Raw genomic sequence first — 18,884 nt, forward strand, 5'->3', positions numbered from 1 at the left:
GTGGACTGCAAGCGACGCCTCCTCGACCTTTCCAATCGTCTCTGGGTCGAGGGTGAGTTTCCGTCGCAATGGCGGGAAAGTATTGTCATCCCCGTTTTGAAACCTGGAAAGAACCCTCTGGAGGTGGACAGCTACCGTCCCATTAGCCTCTCAAACGTTTATTGCAAGTTGCTTGAACGGATGGTGAGCCAGCACTTGAATTGGGTACTGGAGTCTCGGGGCCTTCTCGCTCCGTCTCAGGGCGGGTTCCGTAACGGCTGCTCCGCCACCGACAATCTGGTGAGCCTGGAGTAGGCCATCCGGACTGCCTTTGCCCGCCGTCAGCACCTGGTCGCTGTCTTTTTCGACATGCGGAAGGCGTACGATACGACATGGCGTTATCACATCCTTTCTACGCTTCATGGATGTGGTCTTCGGGGTCTTCTGCCGATTTTTATCCGCAATTTTCTGTCGTATCGTACCTTCCGCGTGCAAGTCGCGGCCTCATATAGTTCCTCCCACGTCCAGGAGACCGGTGTGCCACAGGGTTCTGTTTTAAGTGTCTGCCTGTTTTTAATAGCCATTAACGGGCTCGCTGCGGCCGTGGGAAATTATGTCTCCGCTTCCCTGTATGCTGACGACTTCTGCCTTTACTACAGCTCTACTGCCATTGCAGCTGTTGAACGTCAGCTACAGGGCGCTATCCGCAAGGCGCAGTCTTGGGCTGTAGCTCATGGGTTCCAATTTTCGGCAGCCAAGACCTGCGTTATTCATTTATGCCGGCGACGTACTGTCCACCCGGAGCCGCAGCTTTCTCTTAACGGCGAACTTCTTTCAGTGGTGGAATCACACAGGTTTTTGGGGGTGGTTTTCGATCCTCGGTTGACTTGGCTGCCTCATATGCGGCAGCTCAAACAGGCGTGTTGGCGGCATCTCAATGCTCTGCGAAGTTTGAACCACACCCGCTGGGGCGCCGACCGCTCTACCCTGTTGCGGCTCTACCAGGCGTTAATCCATTCTCGTCTGGATTATGGGAGCCTGGCTTATGGCTCAGCTTCCCCATCTGCGTTGCGGGTGCTGGACCCAATTCTCCATAGCGGGATGCGCCTTGCCACTGGTGCTTTCCGCACCAGCCCTGTGGACAGCATACTAGTGGAGGCAGGTGTCCCTCCACTGCGGTTACAACGCCAACAATTACTTGCTGCTTATGCTGCCCATGTTTTTACCTTGCCTGGGCATCCAAATTACCGTGTCCTGTTCCCGCAGTCGGTCGTCCATCTGCCAGACCGTCGGCCCCAGTCGGGTTGTCCGATCGCCATATGCGTCAAGGAGCTTCTCTCTGGGCTTGGGTTTTTCCCTGTTCCACCTCCTTTCCGGGCACCTCTGCGTACACCCCCGTGGTGTGTTCCTCGCCCTTGCCTTCGGCTCGACTTGGCACAGGGCTCGAAGGACTTAGTCCCTCCAGAGGCCTTCCGCCGCCGCTTTTATTCCATCCTGGCCACGTATCAGGGCTCTGGAATTGTTTACACTGACGGTTCGATGGTTGCTGGTCGTGTCGGGTATGCGCTACCTCTAGGGGACCATTCCGAACAACGTTCTTTGCCGGATGGCTGCAACGTTTACACTGCTGAGCTGGTTGCCATCTTTCGTGCCCTAGAGTATATCCGCTCCTGCTCAGGTGAGTCCTTCGTTATCTGTAGCGATTCCCTGAGCAGTTTACGAGCTCTCGACCAGGGTTTCCCTCGTTGTCGTCTGGTGATGGCTATCCATGAGTCCCTGCATACTCTTGCGCATTGCGGCCGCTCTGTGATCTTCGTGTGGACCCCAGGCCATGTTGGGATACCTGGCAATGAGAAAGTTGACCGCCTGGCGAAAGAGGCCACTAGTAAATCATCTCTGGAGATTGGCCTCCTGGAGACGGATTTGCGGGCAGTCTTACGCCGCGAAGTTCTTTCAGTTTGGGACGCTGAATGGCGCAATCTGCCCACGCCCAACAAACTCCGTCCAATCAAGGCGACAACGACTGCGTGGCGGTCGTCCAAGCGGGTCTTCCGCAAGGAGTCTGTTGTCCTCTGCTGGCTGCGCATTGGGCACACTCGGCTTACGCACGGCCACTTATTGCGCCGTGAGGACGCACCTCTATCTCGCTGCGGCTCCGTTCTATCTGTGGTCCATATTTTATTGGAGTGTCCGCTTTTAGCTATGCTCAGGTAGTCGTTCGCACTGCCTGACACACTCTCTGCCCTTTTAACAGATGACTCTGCTACGGCTGACTTAGTTTTACATTTTATTCGGGGAGGTTTTTTTTATCATTTAATCTAAGTCTTTCTGTTTTATCTTATTTTGTGTGGATTCTGGCCTCTGGCCTCCGGTTTTAAACTGATTTTTAATGTGTTTTAAGTGGTTGGCTTTTCCTTTCTTATTTCTATGGTCGGCCACCCACCGTCACACTGTGATTTTAGTTCGTTTTGTCTGGTCTTTGTCTCAGTTTCTCTTATTCTGTGTCTTCTGTGCTCTATTCTGTTAATCGTTTTTATTCTCTGTGGGTGTTTTTAGTACTTGGAAAAAGGGACCGATGACCGTAAGTCTGGTCCCTTTAATCCCACAAACAAACCAACCAACCAACTTCATGGTCCAACATTGATATCTGCAACAATTTGCGGAATCGTTGCACTTCTGGCATGAGTGAACGATTGTCTTCAATAGTCGTTGGTCCCCTTCTTGCAGCATCATTTTCCAGCCGCACCGATGTCTGAGATGAGATATTTTACTTGATTTCTGGTATTCACGGTACACTCGTGAAATGGTCGTACGGGAAAATACCCACTTCATCGCTATCTCGAAGATACGTCCCATCGCTCGTGCTCCGACCATAACACCACGTTTACTCTCTTAAACACTGATAACTTGCCGCTGTAACACGATTAATCAATCTAACACCACCACCACACACTTGGCTTATATAGGCGTTGCCGACCGCAGCACCGTATCCTGCCTGTTTACATATTTCTGTATTTCAATACGCATGAATATATCAGTTTCTTCGGCGCTTCATTGTAGTTCAATGCGCAAAGTTAAAAGAACAAAACATTGCATGAAAATGATGTACACACGATAAGACAAAATTAATTTACGGCAGGCGCTGATTGGCGAAGTCACCAGATAGGGAAGTGGAATTTTGTTAACATAAGCTCACTAGCATAATTAAATGGAAGAGCTACGGTTCGGTAACAAAGACTGCACGTTCGGACGGAAGCGCCTAGAACTGCTCGGCCACATCGGACGGCTTGCAAATCGTATTAATGAAGTTTATTACAGTAATATAAACGACAATACTTCGCCTATTCGCAATGGTGTGACGCAAGCAAATGGCGACATGCTAATAATAAATATCCTTGGGTATATACCATTCCAATGCAAGCAAAACAATATAGTTCGTAAGTCACTGCTGTAGTGTTCGGAGAACGTTCGTCTTCAACTCAGGGCGCGGCTAGGTGGAGCGGTGCTTACATCATCTTCGGGTAGAGGCCGCTCACCTCTTGGGTCGTCCCAGAGAAGGGTCGTCCCACAGCCCCCTCTGCTGCGACGTTCCATTCCGACGTGGTGGCGCTTGACGTCACGCTGGAACATGATCAATTCCTGAGGACATTCATAAAAATTCCATGGAAGTGTATATACGAAGATAGTGGAGAACGATAATTGAGGTTTATCTTCTCACAGGCTTTTCAGAAGTAAATTGACAGGATCGCTGCTGCCATCTCTAAGACAGCTGTAGAAGCAACGGCATTCCTTTGCGTACCCCCTGCGGGTCTGTGGGTTAGAGTAGCCAAGATGTATTGCCGTCTGTTGTAAGGGGCGACTAAAAGGAGTCTCACTTTTTGGCCTACGTGATGGTCCCCTGTAGGGTTTGACCTCCATTCTTCCAAATTTTCCTGAAGAGCGAACCAATTGGGGAAGGGCGCCTTATGTGGTGCATTGTGTCAATCGTGCAGTAAGACCTTCAGCATTCTTCATCGTCGTGGCTTTGCTGTTCCGCTCATTCGCCATCTGTTGGGCGATGACACCTTCTTGGGTGCGTTTTCCTCCAGCCACTGTGCAGTGTCGTTATCTGCGATGAAGATCATCATGGACTTCGTTGCACGTCATGTTCAGTGTGGTAGCCAATCCGTTGTGGTGGGGCCGCTATGTACCCTATTGCTTGTAGCCCCCGTGACTTTAAAGGGATAGCTCTGCTCATGACTGTGCCGTTAACTCCCCATGTATGTCAAGGAGCAGATGCCAGCAATGGCCACCCTGCCAGATGGACTTTGCTGATGGTGGGTAGCACCTGTGGGGAGGATTCCTGATCAGAGTGGGTGGCATCAGGGTGGATGACAAACCATGAAGTGTACTACGCCATCACTTGCTGGTGGTGAAACACCAGCAGTCTCTAAGCACTCCAGGTCTCAGTTTAATGCAAGGAAGTAAGACCCCAAATTCTTCCCCTCCTTGGCCACACCAAGGGAGGAACACCAGACTAAGGATGGCGGTGAATATTCTTTACCCTGGTACCTTGCATGTATGAGAACTGATGAGGAATCCTTTGTGTCGATGTAGCCTCAGTTTTTTGTACAGCATTGAGGACAAGTTTGGGGTAATGGAGAGATTGTCAAAGTGCGATCTGGGTCTGTCTCGCTAAAAAACAGTATCTTCCACCCAGTCACAAACATTACTCCCCTGTGACAAGCTGGGGATATTTGTCATACCTCATCAGAGATTAAATATGCTCCAGGGTATTATATTACACAGAATTTCTTTTGCAGTACAATGACGAGCTGCGTGCCAGGTTGCCACCAGTGCCTTCAAATGGTTCAAATGGCTCTGAGCGCTATGGGACTTAACTTCTGAGGTCAACAGTCCCCTAGAACTTAGAACTGCTTAAACTTAACAACCTAAGGACATCACACACATCCATCCATGCCTAAGGAAGGATGCGACCGCAACGGTCGCGCGGTTCCGGATTACAGCGCCTAGAACCGCTCGGCCACGCCGGCCGGCCCAGTGCCTTCATTTTGGACTTCGAGGGTGACACATTACCTGAGAAGGTCAAGGTGATGTCAAGCCATATATCCCTCTACCGATGCAGTGCTGTAAGTACTCGTTCAGGCATATGTCTTCCTGCAGTACTTCCAGCGCCACCTGTCCAGAATGTAGACGTCCTTCACATCCCAATACTCAATGTGCCCCATCTCCCATCAGTCAACTGTGGAGAGCACAATTTCCCTTAGCTCGCCATACTGCAGGCTTCTACAGAAAGAAAGAAAAATAGTGGAAGAAAAGACCCTGGACCAACTGACCTACACTGAGGCTAACAGAAAATGAGAGGCTACATCCTGTGTATATGACGTCAACCTACGCCACCACTACGAAAACGGTTCTGTCCCCATCGGTTCCGCAATTCCATTCGGCTCTCAGAGCCATAAGACTACATCTGCCCCCTTGATGGTGGTGGGCACTTCGCTCTCTGTTGCTCCCACACCACCTCCCTGGAGAGCAATGCCCCCCCTCCCCCACCCAACCATCAGGGACATCAGTTCCCACTTCTCAGCCGGAGAAGCGTCTGTCTTCTTTGGCTCCTCTCGCTAGGAAGAGGTACATGGGATTACTCCCTTCGCAGGTTCGTGAAAGTGGTCGACTAGCAAACGACAGTGGCTGAAGCGCCCACAGGCAGCTAGTTGCAGGGCTTAAAGATCCTCCTCCGTTACAGAGACTGAATACTGAATCAGTGAAGCCCTCCCAGCCAGAAAAAACCGAAGGAGCAGCGAGAGAAATCAAGACACCCAAGAACAAGGAAATCACGGTGACACCTACACCACCGCTGTCTACAAGCTCTGCCTCTGAGGACGAGATGGAGATTCTGGCATCTACTGAGAACCTAGATCCCACCGGACCCTCAGACAAAATGTGCGTACATACACACACTGCTCAGGTACTGAGTCGGTGGCAGCAGGTGACCCTGAGACATAAACTGCCTCCTTTCTCGCTTCATGCCTTCCCAGCCCCACGTCGTAGTCATCCTCCAATGGAATTGTAGCAGTGTTCTCCACCATCTGGCTGAGCTATAACAACTAATAAGTTTTACAGATGCTTCGTGAATTGCCCTCCAAGAAACCTGGTTTCCGGCAGTCCGGCCCCTGCCCTTCGCACCTATTGGAAATATCAGAACCACCATAGTTAATATAATAGTGTCAGGTGGGGTTTGCGTCTATTTCCTGAATTCTGTTTGTAGTGAAGCTGTGCCGCTTCAAATTCCTTTTCAAGCTGTCGCTGTCAGCATACAAATGACGCAGGAAGTAACTGTCTGCAGCGCATATTTTCCTCCAAATGGTGCAGTACCCCTAAATGTATTGGCTGAACTGATGTTACAACTCCCTGAACCTCTCCCGCTTTCGGGAGATTTTAACGCCCATAGCCCCTTGTGGGTGACATGATTAGTGGCCGAGGCGGACATGTTGAAACTTGTCAGTTCGACCTCTGCCTCTTAAACATGGGGCCGCCACACATTTCAGTGTAGTTAGAGGTAGTTACTCGACCATTGATTGATCAACCTGCAGTCCAGGACTTCTCCCATCTGTCCACTGGAGAGCACATGAGTCACTGTTTGGTAGTGACTACTTCCCTATCTTCCTGTCACTGGCCTGGCGTCATGCCCAGATGGGCTTTAAGCAAGGCAGATTGGTAAGCTTTCATATCTGCCATCGCCGTTGAATCTCCCCCACATGGTAACATCAATGTGATGGTTGAGCGAGTCTCCCAGACCGTCGTTTCTGCAGCGGAAAGCGCGATTCCTTGTTCCTTAGGATGCCCCCCAGTGAGAGACATTACCTTGGTGCTCCTCTAGTACTGGTGTTGGTGAGCGGCGCCTACAGGGAGCCATCCACAAGGAACAGTAATGGGCTGTAGCCCCCGGCTTCCAGTTTTCAGCTGTGAAGTCGTGTGTCGTGCACTTCCGTCAGCGTCGTACTATTCTTCCGCGACGAGAACTTCACGTTAATGGTGATCCACTCACTGTAGTGGAGACATATCGATTCTTAGGACTGGTTTTAGACGCCTGATGGACTTTGATTCTTCATCTTCGTCCGCTTAAGCGGAAGTGCTGGCAGCACCTCAATGCCCTCCGCTGCCTGAGCAACACCAACAGGGGTGCAGATCGCTCTACGCTGCTGCAGCTTACAGAACGGGGCTATAGCTTTTACAAAGAGTCTGGTGACCAGCGTACTGATTGAGGCTAGAGTCCCTGCATTTCAGATCATTCACAACTGCACGCCATTTACATTGCACACATTCATAGCTCTGCTGAGCATCCGAATTACTGCATACTTTTCACACCCACAGCGGTTCATCTCCCGCATCGGCGGCCAAGGTCAGGGGTTAAAATTGCAGTTCGTGTTAGATCCCTTCAGTCTGGAGTCCTTGCCTTTATCACCTCTACTCGAGATCCATTCACCACCTCCTTGGTGTAAACCTAGGCTGAAGCTTCGTCTGGACCTTTCGCAATGCCCTAAGGACTCAGTTAACCTTGCTGTTCTCCGCTGTCACTTCCTCTCGATTCTTGACATGTCCTGGGGATCTTAACTGGTTTACACCGACGACTAGAAGGCTGAGGGTCACTTCGGCTTCGCCTATGTTCTCAGAGGACATACTGAATAGCATTCGTTGCAGATGTCTGCAGTGTTTTCACTGCAGAGCTGGTGGCAATATCTTATGTTCTTCAGCACATCCGCTCATGCCCTGGCGAGTCGTTTCTTCTCTGTACTGACTCCTTGAGCAGCCTACAAGCTATCGACCAGTGATATCCTCGCCATGCTTTGTTAGCGACCCTCCAGGAATCCATCTGTGCCCTGGAATGAACTAGTCGTTCAGCGGCGTTCGTCTGGACACAAAGACGTCGGCATCCCAGGCAACAAACTTGCTAACAGGCTACACAGAAACCGCCTATGGAGATCGGCATACTTGTTCATTATTACGCCGCAAAGTTTTTAGTCTTCGGGAGACGGAATGGCTTAACCTCAGTATGCACAACGAACTGCATGTCATTAAGGAGACTACGAATGTGTGAAAGACATCTATGTGGGCCTCTCGCAGGGACTTTATTGTTCTCTGCCGGTTCCGCATTGACCACGCTTGGGTGACTCACGGCTATCTCCTGCGCCGTGAAGACTCACCTCAGTGTCATTGCGGCGCCCGGTTGACAGTGACCAATAATCTGTTGCGCTGTCTTGCTTTGTCTGCGACATCATTTCAATTTAGGAGACAACGCCTCATCAGCTGATTTGATTTTGCGTTTTCTCTGTGAGAGTGGTTTTTATAATTCTATGTAAGTTTTAGCGCATGTCCTTTGTCGGCCTGTCCTTCACGCTAGTGCTTTGAGGCTGGAGGTTTCAATGTGTTGCAGAGTGGCTGGCTTATCCTTTGTTTCTGTGATCAGCCAGTCACGGTCATCTGCTGTCTTGCTCTAACCCACTCTATCTCGCGTATTTGTGTTCTTCTTGTCCTATTTTGTCCATTGTAGTGTTTGTTGCCCTTCTGTTATTCTTGTGGTTTCTCCCTTTCTTCCAGTTTTGTGTTGTCTCATTTCTTTTATTCTCACCCTTGTGGAATTATTTTAATAGGAAACAGGGACCGATGACCTAGTATTCTTATCCCTTCCCCCCTCTTTAAACCAACAAACCAACCAATCCTTTGCGTACTCTCAGCGTCAAGGACATGGCACATCTGATATGGGCTGATTATTTTCCCCATTACGGTCTTCGGCTTACGGGCGATGCATCTGCAAAACAGCTTATAATCCTGTTCAGCAGGGTCATTGGGCGCAAATTTTCACTTCGGTCGCCCTCCGTGCTCATAGGGATGAGGACAATCACGCCCTCCAGCAATTCTCCCAGACATCAGTCTCTCAATTCGATGGGGCTGATTTTCTCAGGACAGGTTCCAAAATGTCTTACAATTCTAGAGGAATGCCATCTGGCCCTGGGGATTTGTTTTTAGCTAAAGAGTGTAGGGCGTCATTCATGTCTCTTGTGTCGAGTTCAGAGAGAAGGTTGTCTGTGTTATCGCTTGTGAGCATATTTCTCATTTCACTCGTTAATGAATTCGTCGACATGTCAAAAACTCCCACACTATAGCATTCGTTGATATTTGTACGGTTATCCCGTCTGGTTCTTGAAAAAATCTTCCAAATAAGTCAAAATACACGTACGTATGTTTTCTCATCGCTGAGTCTCACTCTGGCCTCATTTAATACCCTTGATTTATCAGAAGCCCGTCTCAGTTTTCTTTTAATGCGGTAGATGGTCCATGGCACATCAATAGTTTCTATAATGCAGCTCCTAAGTAAAGAACCTTCAAGACCGTTCGTTGCCTGAAGCTGGAAAACGTGAACTTAAATAGCTGTAAGTTACATCAGAAAATGCTCGTCTGTTATGGTCGATACAGAGAAGGCGTCTTTTAAAACCTGATAAAAAAATTCTCTCTCGGTTTTCCAGAGCGTAGCCACGGTTTCGAAACATTTGCAAACATATCGGACGAACGGCTTAGAGATCCATCCACCAACTGAGAAGAGAGCTGTAGTTCGCCACGTGTTTGTTGCAGAATGTTCGTGCGTCTGGAATCTGCAAATGGAGTGATCATAAATATGGGTTGCGTTAATCTTTCATACAAAAGACGTTCACAATTTGCGTAATTGGAGCGTTCGAAGGGTGCAAATAAAAGCGCGATGATACTGAAAGGTCCATATAAAAGCGAGGTGATACGAGAAAGACTGAGGTTACTACTTCTTGGAAGGCGATCGATTATTTGCTTGGACACGTACAGCCTGTCCATTCTGGTAGCGCAGTTACGATGACACTGCGTAAAAGCCTACTGATGTGGAAGGAAAACACGCCACAAATCGACGAACACCAAAACTTCCAAAAAAGATAGCAATGTTCGACACACTTCTTATCTGTGGAAAACTTAGGTCTGATTCATAGTGCCTCCTGGCACCACAGGCACATTTGAGTTGCCTATAGGGATTGGCACATCATCGGTAAAAAAAACTCACCCTCCATTTTCTGAAATCGGTGCTGAATGTGGTGTACATGTTACACTACAGCTGCAGTCAACCTACCTCCACACGATTCCTCTGCCATTCGGGAGTGCTTTCACGTGCGTCGGTTATGTGATAGATTTGTATCAAACAGCAGTGTCACACCAAGCTTCCGGCTGTATATTGTAAATTGCAGAGTACGCCGTTAGATGACAACAGAGACCACGCTTACTTCCTGCAACAAGACTAAATCGTACCGACTGGTTTTCATAAAGTCCGTTAAAACTTGCAGTTCCTGGTAGTCAGCAATGGAATTGATTGGCAGTGGATAACAATCTAAACACGCCATATAGTGTTCTATGAGCCACTGTGACACTCCGTCACACAGGGAGACTGTGGACAGGGCGCTTCCATGTCGTCCACCCAAGAGACAGGCTGCCGCTGTTATTTGTTGTTGTCGTCCCGTCGTTATCTTCCTGGTTCTGTAGCTTGGGCTGCTTACGGATTCAGTCTCCATTGTAGTAGTCTCCGGGAACCAGTGGCTTTTCCCAGCATTCCTTTACATTTTTGATTTTGTTCCCGCACGCGCTTGTCCATTTGCGACGTATAGTCGGAATCATGTAGTTCGTTTTTCGCCAGGTGCACGGAAGTAATGTCCATTTGTAAAGCCTCATTCCGGATGTTCGAGGCGTGCAAAGGTTCCATTAGCAGATGCGCTACACGGATGTGCGTTTGGACGACGATGTAGAAATGCTCAGAATCATCAGCTAATGTTCCGTTCGTGAATTCCCTTTACATTCCCTGTCTGGGTTGAACCGCACCGTACCTTAAATTCCTCGCATGGAGTCGTTTGTACACGCTCCCTCGATGGATTGTCTGACGAAGAAATTCAGCACTACCTGTTTGACCAGGGCGTAACGGCTGTTCATAGGGTTATGAAAAGGGTTGACACGAACATCATTCCAACCCGCACTGTCTTCTTGACATTTGACAAAGTTCAACTCCCATCGAAAATCAAAGCAGGCTATGAGATAATTTCCGTTCGCCCTTATATCCCAAACCCTACGCGTTGCTATCGGTGTCAGCGGTTCAATCACACCAGCCAGTCCTGTTCCAATCCGGCCAAATGTGTTACGTGTGGCAAGGATGCCCATGAGGGTGCTTGTCCACCTCCATCCCCTCGCTGCATCAACTGTATGGGTGACCACGCTGCTTCCTCTCGAGATTGCCCCGTTTTTAAGGACGAAAAGCTCATCCAGGAAATAAGAGTGAAGGAAAAGGTGTCGACCTTTGCTGCTCGAAAATTATTCGCCAGTCGCCAGCCCACTGTGCCTCAGACAGGAAAATACAGCACTGTCCTTGCTTCTCCTCGGCCAACAAAGGAGGCGGCCACACAGACTTGCAACCTCACCTTTAGTGCCACGGTCGTCAGGTCGGCCAGCGCAAAGATCGCCCGTTCAACCTCACCACTTTCGCCTGCCCACTCTATGGCTCACCCTTCATCGGGTTCTGCTAAATCTCGAGCCCAAAAGTCAGACACGAAGCCTTCCAAAAAAGAGCACACTCGTGAAGAGATTTTCGTACCGCAACTTCCCAACCATCGGTTCCTCCTTCATCTAAACCTCATACTTCTAAGAAGGCTACAAAGAAACCCAGTTCCTCTCCTTCTCCGCCAAGGCGTGTCCCATCTACAGCACCACCTGGCGGAAATCGCCCTCGGCCATCTTCCGTGTCGCCGAGGCGCACTGCTGGTGGCCGGTCAACCGGCCGATCGCTGGTGGCAGGAGCTGCTCCTGACCAACCTATGGATCAGGATCTTCTGCCTTCGGCTGAATGCCATCCCATGCTGTCGGTCGCTAGCTCCGAGCAGTCTTTGAGTTAACAGCAACTTTGGTCACATTCCTCCATTTTCTGTTCACCCCATGTCCATTATCCACTGGAATATCCGCGGCATTCGAGCCAATAGGGATGAATTGTCGATCCTCTTACGATCCTACTCGCCGGTAATCTTCTGTCTTCAGGAAACAAAGCTGCGTCCCCATGACCGCTTTGTTCTCCCTAATTTTCAGTCCGTCCGATATGATCTCCCCTCTGTTGAAGGCACTCCAGCCCATGGAGGACTCATGATTCTTCTCCATGATACTCTCCATTATCACCCAATCCCCTTAAACACTTCCTTCCAAGCTGTCGCCGTCCGTCTGTCCCTTTCCGGACACACGTTCTCTCTTTGTACTGTATACATTCCATCGTCCACACCAATGGCACGAGCTGATATCCATCTTCTTGGTCAGCTGCCACCCCCCTATTTGCTGGTTGGGGACTTCAATGCCCACCACCCGCTTTGGGGATCTCCACATCCTTGTCCACGTGGCTCACTATTGCTAGACGTCTTCCACCAAGCGGATCTAGTTTGCCTCAACACTGGGGTCCCTACATCTTTGTCCGCCTCCACGACAAATTTATCTCATTTGGACCTTGCGGTCGGTACTGTTCCGCTGGCTCGGCGCTTCGAATGGTTCGCCCTTGATGATACACACTCGAGCGACCACTTTCCATGTGTCCTTAGACTGCAGCCTCAACTGCGATATATGCGTCCGAGACGCTGGAAGTTTGCCCAGGCCGATTGGACACTTTGTTCGTCTCTAGCGACATTCGATGACCGTCACTTTCCCAGCGTCGACGATGAGGTCACACATATTACCGACGTTATTCTTACGGCTGCGGAACATTCAATACCACGCACCTCCGAATTGCCCCGGCGCCCCCCAGTTCCTTGGTGGAACGAGGCATGCCGTGATGCAATACGTGAGCGGTGACGTGCTCTCCGCGTTTTCCGCCTCCATCCTACTTTGGCCAACTGTATCCGCTATAAGCAGTTCCGTGCGCGATGCCGTCGGGTCATCCGCGATAACAAGAAGGCAAGCTGGAAATTCTTTATTAGCTCATTTAACACCTTCACTCCCTCCTCGGAAGTTTGGAGTCGGCTTCGACGGTTCTCAGGCGCGCCTAGTTTCTCCCCGGTCTCTGGGCTCACTGTCGCGCATGATACATTCGTAGACCCCGTCGCAAATTCTAACTCGTTGGGTCAGCACTTTGCTGACATTTAGAGCTCTTCCAATTACCCGCCAGCGTTTCTCCCGAAGAAATGTGCAGCGGAAGTGCGACCTCTTGCTTTCTCCTCTCAAAATCGCGAAAGCTACAATACTGTTTTCTCCATGCGGGAACTCCAACATGCACTCTCTTCTTCTCGCTCCTCCGCCCCAGGACCGGATGGTATCCACGTCCAAATGTTGCTGCATTTATCAACCCATAGTCTGCAGTACCTCCTTCGCCTTTATAATCGAATTTGGACCGACAGTACTTTTCCCAGACGATGGCGGGAAGCTATCGTCGTTCCCGTTCCGAAACCTGGAAAGGACAAACATCTCCACTCTAGCTATCGCCCAATTTCTCTCACGAGTAGTGTCTGTAAGATTTTGGAGCGTATGGTGAATTACCGTCTAGCGTGGTGGCTGGAGTCCCGCAGTCTTTTAACACCTGCCCAATGCGGATTCCGAAAGCATCGTTCTGCCGTTGACGATCTTGTTGCTCTCTCCACTTATATCATGAACAATTTTCTCCGGAAACGCCAAACAGTAGCAATATTTTTTGATCTGGAGAGAGCATACGATACCTGTTGGACGGGCATCCTCCGCACACTGTTCTCTTGGGGCTTTGGAGGTCGGCTGCCCCTTTTTCTTGGCGAATTTATGGCAGAGCGCACATTTAGGGTGCGGGTGAACACTACTCTCTCCCGTACTTTCTCCCAAGAAAACGGGGTACCCCAGGGATCCGTGCTGAGTGTTGTACTGTTTGCCATTGCCTTCAATCCAATTATGGATTGTCTCCTTCCTGATGTCTCGGGCTCCCTCTTTGTGGACGATTTTGCGATCTACTACAGCTCTCAACGGACCAGCCTTCTTGAACGACGTCTTCAAGGATGTCTCGATCGCCTCCACTCGTGGAGCATCGAAACTGGCTTCCGTTTCTCCCCCAGTAAGACCGTTTGTGTTAATTTTTGGCGACGTAAGGAGTTTCTTCCACCCTCCTTACATCTAGGACCTGTCAACCTTCCGTTTTCGGACGTCGCTAAATTCTTGGGTCTTATGTTTGACAGAAAACTATGCTGGTCCTCCCACATTTCGTATCTTTCGGCTCGCTGTCTGCGATCCCTAAACACCCTCCGTGTCCTGAATGGTACCTCCTGGGGAGCGGACCGAGTGGTCCTTCTCCGCCTCTATCGCGCCTTAGTGCGCTCGAAATTGGACTATGGAAGCATAGTCTACTCCTCTGCTCGGCCGTCTATTCTTCGGCGTCTTGACTCTATCCACCACTGTGGATTACGTTTAGTGTCTGGAGCTTTTTACACCAGCCCTGTGGAAAGCTTTTATGCTGAGACTGCTGAACCTCCGCTGTCCAATCGGCGAGCAGTCCTTCTGAGCCGTTATGCCAGCCATCTGTCTTCCATGCCTGCTAATCCAGCCCATGACATATTTTTCGACGCCTCCTTTGATGTAGGGTATGCAGGCCGCCCCTCCTCCCTACTACCACCGGGAGTCCGTTTCCGTCAACTGCTCCATTCTCTTTCCTTCCGCTTTCCAAAAACCTTCTTGACAACTTGGGGTACAGCACCGCCTTGGCTCCGTCCCCGGATCTGCCTGCTCCGTGACCTTTGTCGATTTCCCAAGGATGGTACCCCTTCACTTGTTTATCGTCGGGCATTTGCTGCTCTATGTGAACAAATGAAGGAAGCCACATTTTACACCGACGGCTCGAAAACATCGTTAGGTGTAGGGAGTGCCTATGTTGTTGGCGACACCCCAAATCACTTTCGGCTTCCCGACCAGTGTTCGGTCTATACTGCGGAGCTTTACGCTGTTCTCCGGGCTGTCCACTACATCCGCCGCCATCAGCGGATACAGTACGTTATCTGCTCAGATTCTCTCAGCTGTCTCCTCAGTCTCCAAGCTCTTTACCCTGTGCACCCTCTGGTCCACCGGATTCAGGACTGTCTGCGCTTGCTCCACCTGGGGGGCGTCTCGGTGGCGTTCCTCTGGCTCCCGGGACACGCTGGTATCTGCGGAAATGAGGCGGCCGATCTTGCAGCCAAGGCTGCAGTCTCTCTTCTTCGGCCAGCTATTCCAGCTATTCCATCGATTCCCGTCGCCGATCTACGGAGCGTCTTATGTCGTCATGTTGTTCATTTATGGCACGCGCACTGGTCGACACTTCCCCAAAATAAATTGCGGGACGTAAAAACTCTTCCTTGTGCTTGGATCTCTTCCTCCCGAACGCGTCGTCGGGAGGAGGTAATTTTAACTAGACTCCGGATAGGGCACTGTCTTTTTAGCCATCGACATCTTTTAAGCGGCGATCCTCCCCCACTCTGTCCCCACTGCTCTCAGTTGTGGACGGTAAGACACATTTTAATTGAGTGCCCCTATTTTACTCCGTTACGCGCCCGTCTACAGCTGTCGCCTGATATATCGTCAATTTTAGCAGATGACACGCGATCGGCCGATCGCGTTCTAGAGTTCATTCGTGCCAGCGAAATGACGTCAGTCATTTGAAGTTTCTGTTTTGGGATAACCAACCCCTTTCTGTAGTGGATTTTTAAGCCTTCCTTCTGCTTTTAGTTTCTCCAATTTTATGCCTTTCCTTCCCACTGCTGCTGGTTTCTATTTTAGGTTTTTTACTGTTTCTTAAGTCCCGGACCGGGCGCTAATGACCGTAGCAGTTTTGCGCCCTAAAACCACAACAAAAAAAAAGTAGACACACAGAGAACCCAGAAGCGGTCGGCGACCAAATACGTTTTACGATGAGACGACCGACCTCACTACCAACCTAGGTCGTCCGCTCTCAAGTCATGTGTGTCGGCAACGGTCAGGCATGTCATGGCTGTCTGGACCTCACTGCTGCCCCGTCCCCGATTCCCTTGATGTCAGTTCGCAACTCGGGCACACTACGACTCGGAGACACTGGCTCGGATCCAACCATGCAGAGGGAACACCGCCACGTTGGCTACCCGACATCTCTGCACAAGGAAGGAACCGACCCACCTGTCCGGGCCCCGCGGGAAATCCATCCCGACTGAACTCACCGCATACCACGACCCGGAAATACTACAGGTCGCTCCAGAGATAGTACGACAGTGCTCTTATGAATAGCGCTGCTGCTGCCAGTCACGGGCAGTCAGGCAAGCAACTTAGTGACGCCAGTAAATCTAATAAGAAACCGGACAGCAGTAGCGCAAAGATAAGATGTCAGGTAATAAACGGCATGAACACGAGTCAAGCACGTCTCAATACCTTAGCACACATTCATTCCCATACACTTGACAGCCCTTAAGTCTTTGTCTTCTTTCAAAATATTTATAGAGAAACTGCTGGTAAAATTTACAAACACAGTGTAACATACTCGAGATCCACGAATGAGTGTTCAGTAGCTTTTTACACAATTTGCGTTTGGAAGCACCTACCTATTTATTTGCAGCTGTTACGTGGACTCTTAAAATTGCACTTAGAGTGACAGTTTCAGTGACCATTGTGGCCACTGGTGTTAGTGTCTATTATTACTGCACCTGCATAAGTGACAGTGATTCCCAATGACTGCTGAACAGGCAACGGAAAGAGACAAGAAATACTCAAATGGTGGCTCGAGTTACACAGTGAAAAAGTCTGGTATTGACCGGTATAGGAATCGAACGCTTTATGTCCGCCGCTGATTATAAAGAATTGAGTGCTTCTAGAGTTAAATTCGCACAGTTGGAACACCGTTGTCAGACTGGCCAATGTACGCAGACGATCAAACGTCTCCAGTTACACTGAATACATTCCCGTACACGCTCGGGGCAGGGCGGATTTCAATTAAGGGACTTAAAATAGCAAACGGAAAACTGACATTTCTAATCCCTTAACCGTCGTGTAAGACCACAACACTCACATTTCCGCCATCGTGCCTAAACTTACCGGCCTCGGCACGGAAGTACAGTAAAGTTAGCGCGAGACACAATCGTTGTTTTTCAACACATGGAGGTCACTAGAAAATAAAAATGAGTACCTGCAAGTGCGGTTGCCCTTGCTTGAAGTTCCGATTTCGTCCACTCCCCCCTGCGGGTCCGGGGATTAGAATAGGCCCGAGGTATTCCTGCCTGTCGTAAGAGGCGACTAAAAGGAGTCCATCCCCCTCACGGGGGTAGTTAGCGCCTGCGTCCGGAGACGGACGATCTTCACGACCTATAATCGTGGTCTTTTTGGTTTTAAACTTCTCGTTTCTTCCTTCCTTTTGTTGGTCCCTTTCTTTGCTCTTCTCCACCTCACTGTCTTCCTTACTCTTTCCCTTGACTTCTCCTTGCCTTCTCATTGCCTTTTTCTCCTTGCCTTCTCATTGCCTTTTTCTCCTTGCCTTCTCATTGCCTTTTTCTCCTTGCCTTCTCATTGCCTTTTTCTCCTTGCCTTCTCATTGCCTTTTTCTCCTTGCCTTCTCATTGCCTTTTTCTCCTTGCCTTCTCCTTGCCTTCTCATTGCCTTTTTCTCCTTGCCTTCTCATTGCCTTTTTCTCCTTGCCTTCTCATTGCCTTTTTCTCCTTGCCTTCTCATTGCCTTCTTCTCCTTGCCTTCTCTGGTCTCCGCCTCGGCGTTTGAGACAGTCTGTCCTCTTTCTCCCTCTCTCTCTTCTTTTTCCTCTTCTTCCTTCCTCCCTGTGCGTGTCTGAAGGCCGACCCACGCGTTCGCACGCGTAGCCGGTGACGGGGTAACGCGTAAGTCCCCGCCCTGGGTAGACATGTAAGGCACGCGCGTACCCCCTGGTAAAGGCCAGGCCCGGGGAGGGGTGATTGCCTGAGCTGATACCTTCTGACCATGCCGATTGGTCCCTCCGTCTGTTTCTCGGGAGGTGTGACCTGAGGTGTAAACATTCACCTAAGGCGGGAGTGCCCTCTGAGAGGGTCCCCACAAGGAAGGAGCGCGCCATCGGAGACGCTGGCAATCATGGGGGATTCCTCCGCAATGGATTCTACTCCATCGCTTTCGACTTCGACCCACAAACGGAAACGTGACCAGCCAACAGTGACAAAAGTACTACCGCCTGCCCCACAGTTCCTCGTAGTTTCTCGCACTGAGGACGGAAAGGATTTTTCCTCTGTCAACCCTTTTGTTATTCAGAAGGGCGTTGATGCCATAGCCGGATCTGTCAAATCTTGTACCAGGTTGCGTAACGGCACCTTATTACTAGAAACTGAGAATGCCTTTCAGGCACAAAAACTGCTTCGGGCCACCCTCCTGTACACGTTCCCTGTCCGGGTGGAGGCCCACCGAACTTTGAATTCGTCTCGTGGTGTAGTGTATACTAGCTCCCTCGACGGATTGACTGACGAGGAGCTTCAATCTTTCCTCGCTGAGCAGGGCGTGACGGCTGTCCATCGGGTCATGAAAAAGGTCAACAACGACCTTGTACCGACCCGGACACTCTTCTTGACCTTCGATAGTGTTAAGCTGCCATCGCGCATCAAGGCGGGCTACGAGGTTATTTCTGTTCGCCCCTATGTCCCGACACCTACGCGCTGCTACCAGTGTCAGCGTTTCCATCACACTCGACAGTCTTGTTCCAATGCGGCTAAATGTGTCACTTGTGGCAGGGATGCCCATGAGGGTGACTGTCCACCTCCGTCTCCTCGTTGTGTGAACTGTCAGGGTGACCATGCCGCATCCTCCCGCGACTGTCCTGTCTATAAGGACGAACGTTGCATCCAAGAAATTCGTGTCAAAGAGAAAGTGTCAACCTCGGCTGCTCGCAAGCTATT

The 18,884-nt window shown here is 50.1% G+C and overlaps 1 protein-coding gene across 1 annotated transcript in view; it reads right to left on the bottom strand.

Moving 5' to 3' along the window:
* Positions 1 to 9,202: 9,202 nt before the first annotated feature.
* Positions 9,203 to 18,884, bottom strand: part of LOC126176523 (axoneme-associated protein mst101(2)-like) — a 44,907-nt gene continuing 35,225 nt past the window's right edge. The window contains exon 3 of the mRNA XM_049923679.1: positions 9,203 to 9,385. Coding sequence (XP_049779636.1) covers positions 9,203 to 9,385 — 183 coding nt within the window. The remainder of the gene's footprint in view (positions 9,386 to 18,884) is intronic.

This window comes from Schistocerca cancellata, chromosome 3, assembly GCF_023864275.1.
Source record: "Schistocerca cancellata isolate TAMUIC-IGC-003103 chromosome 3, iqSchCanc2.1, whole genome shotgun sequence".
In the NCBI taxonomy this organism is placed as follows: domain Eukaryota; kingdom Metazoa; phylum Arthropoda; class Insecta; order Orthoptera; family Acrididae; genus Schistocerca; species Schistocerca cancellata.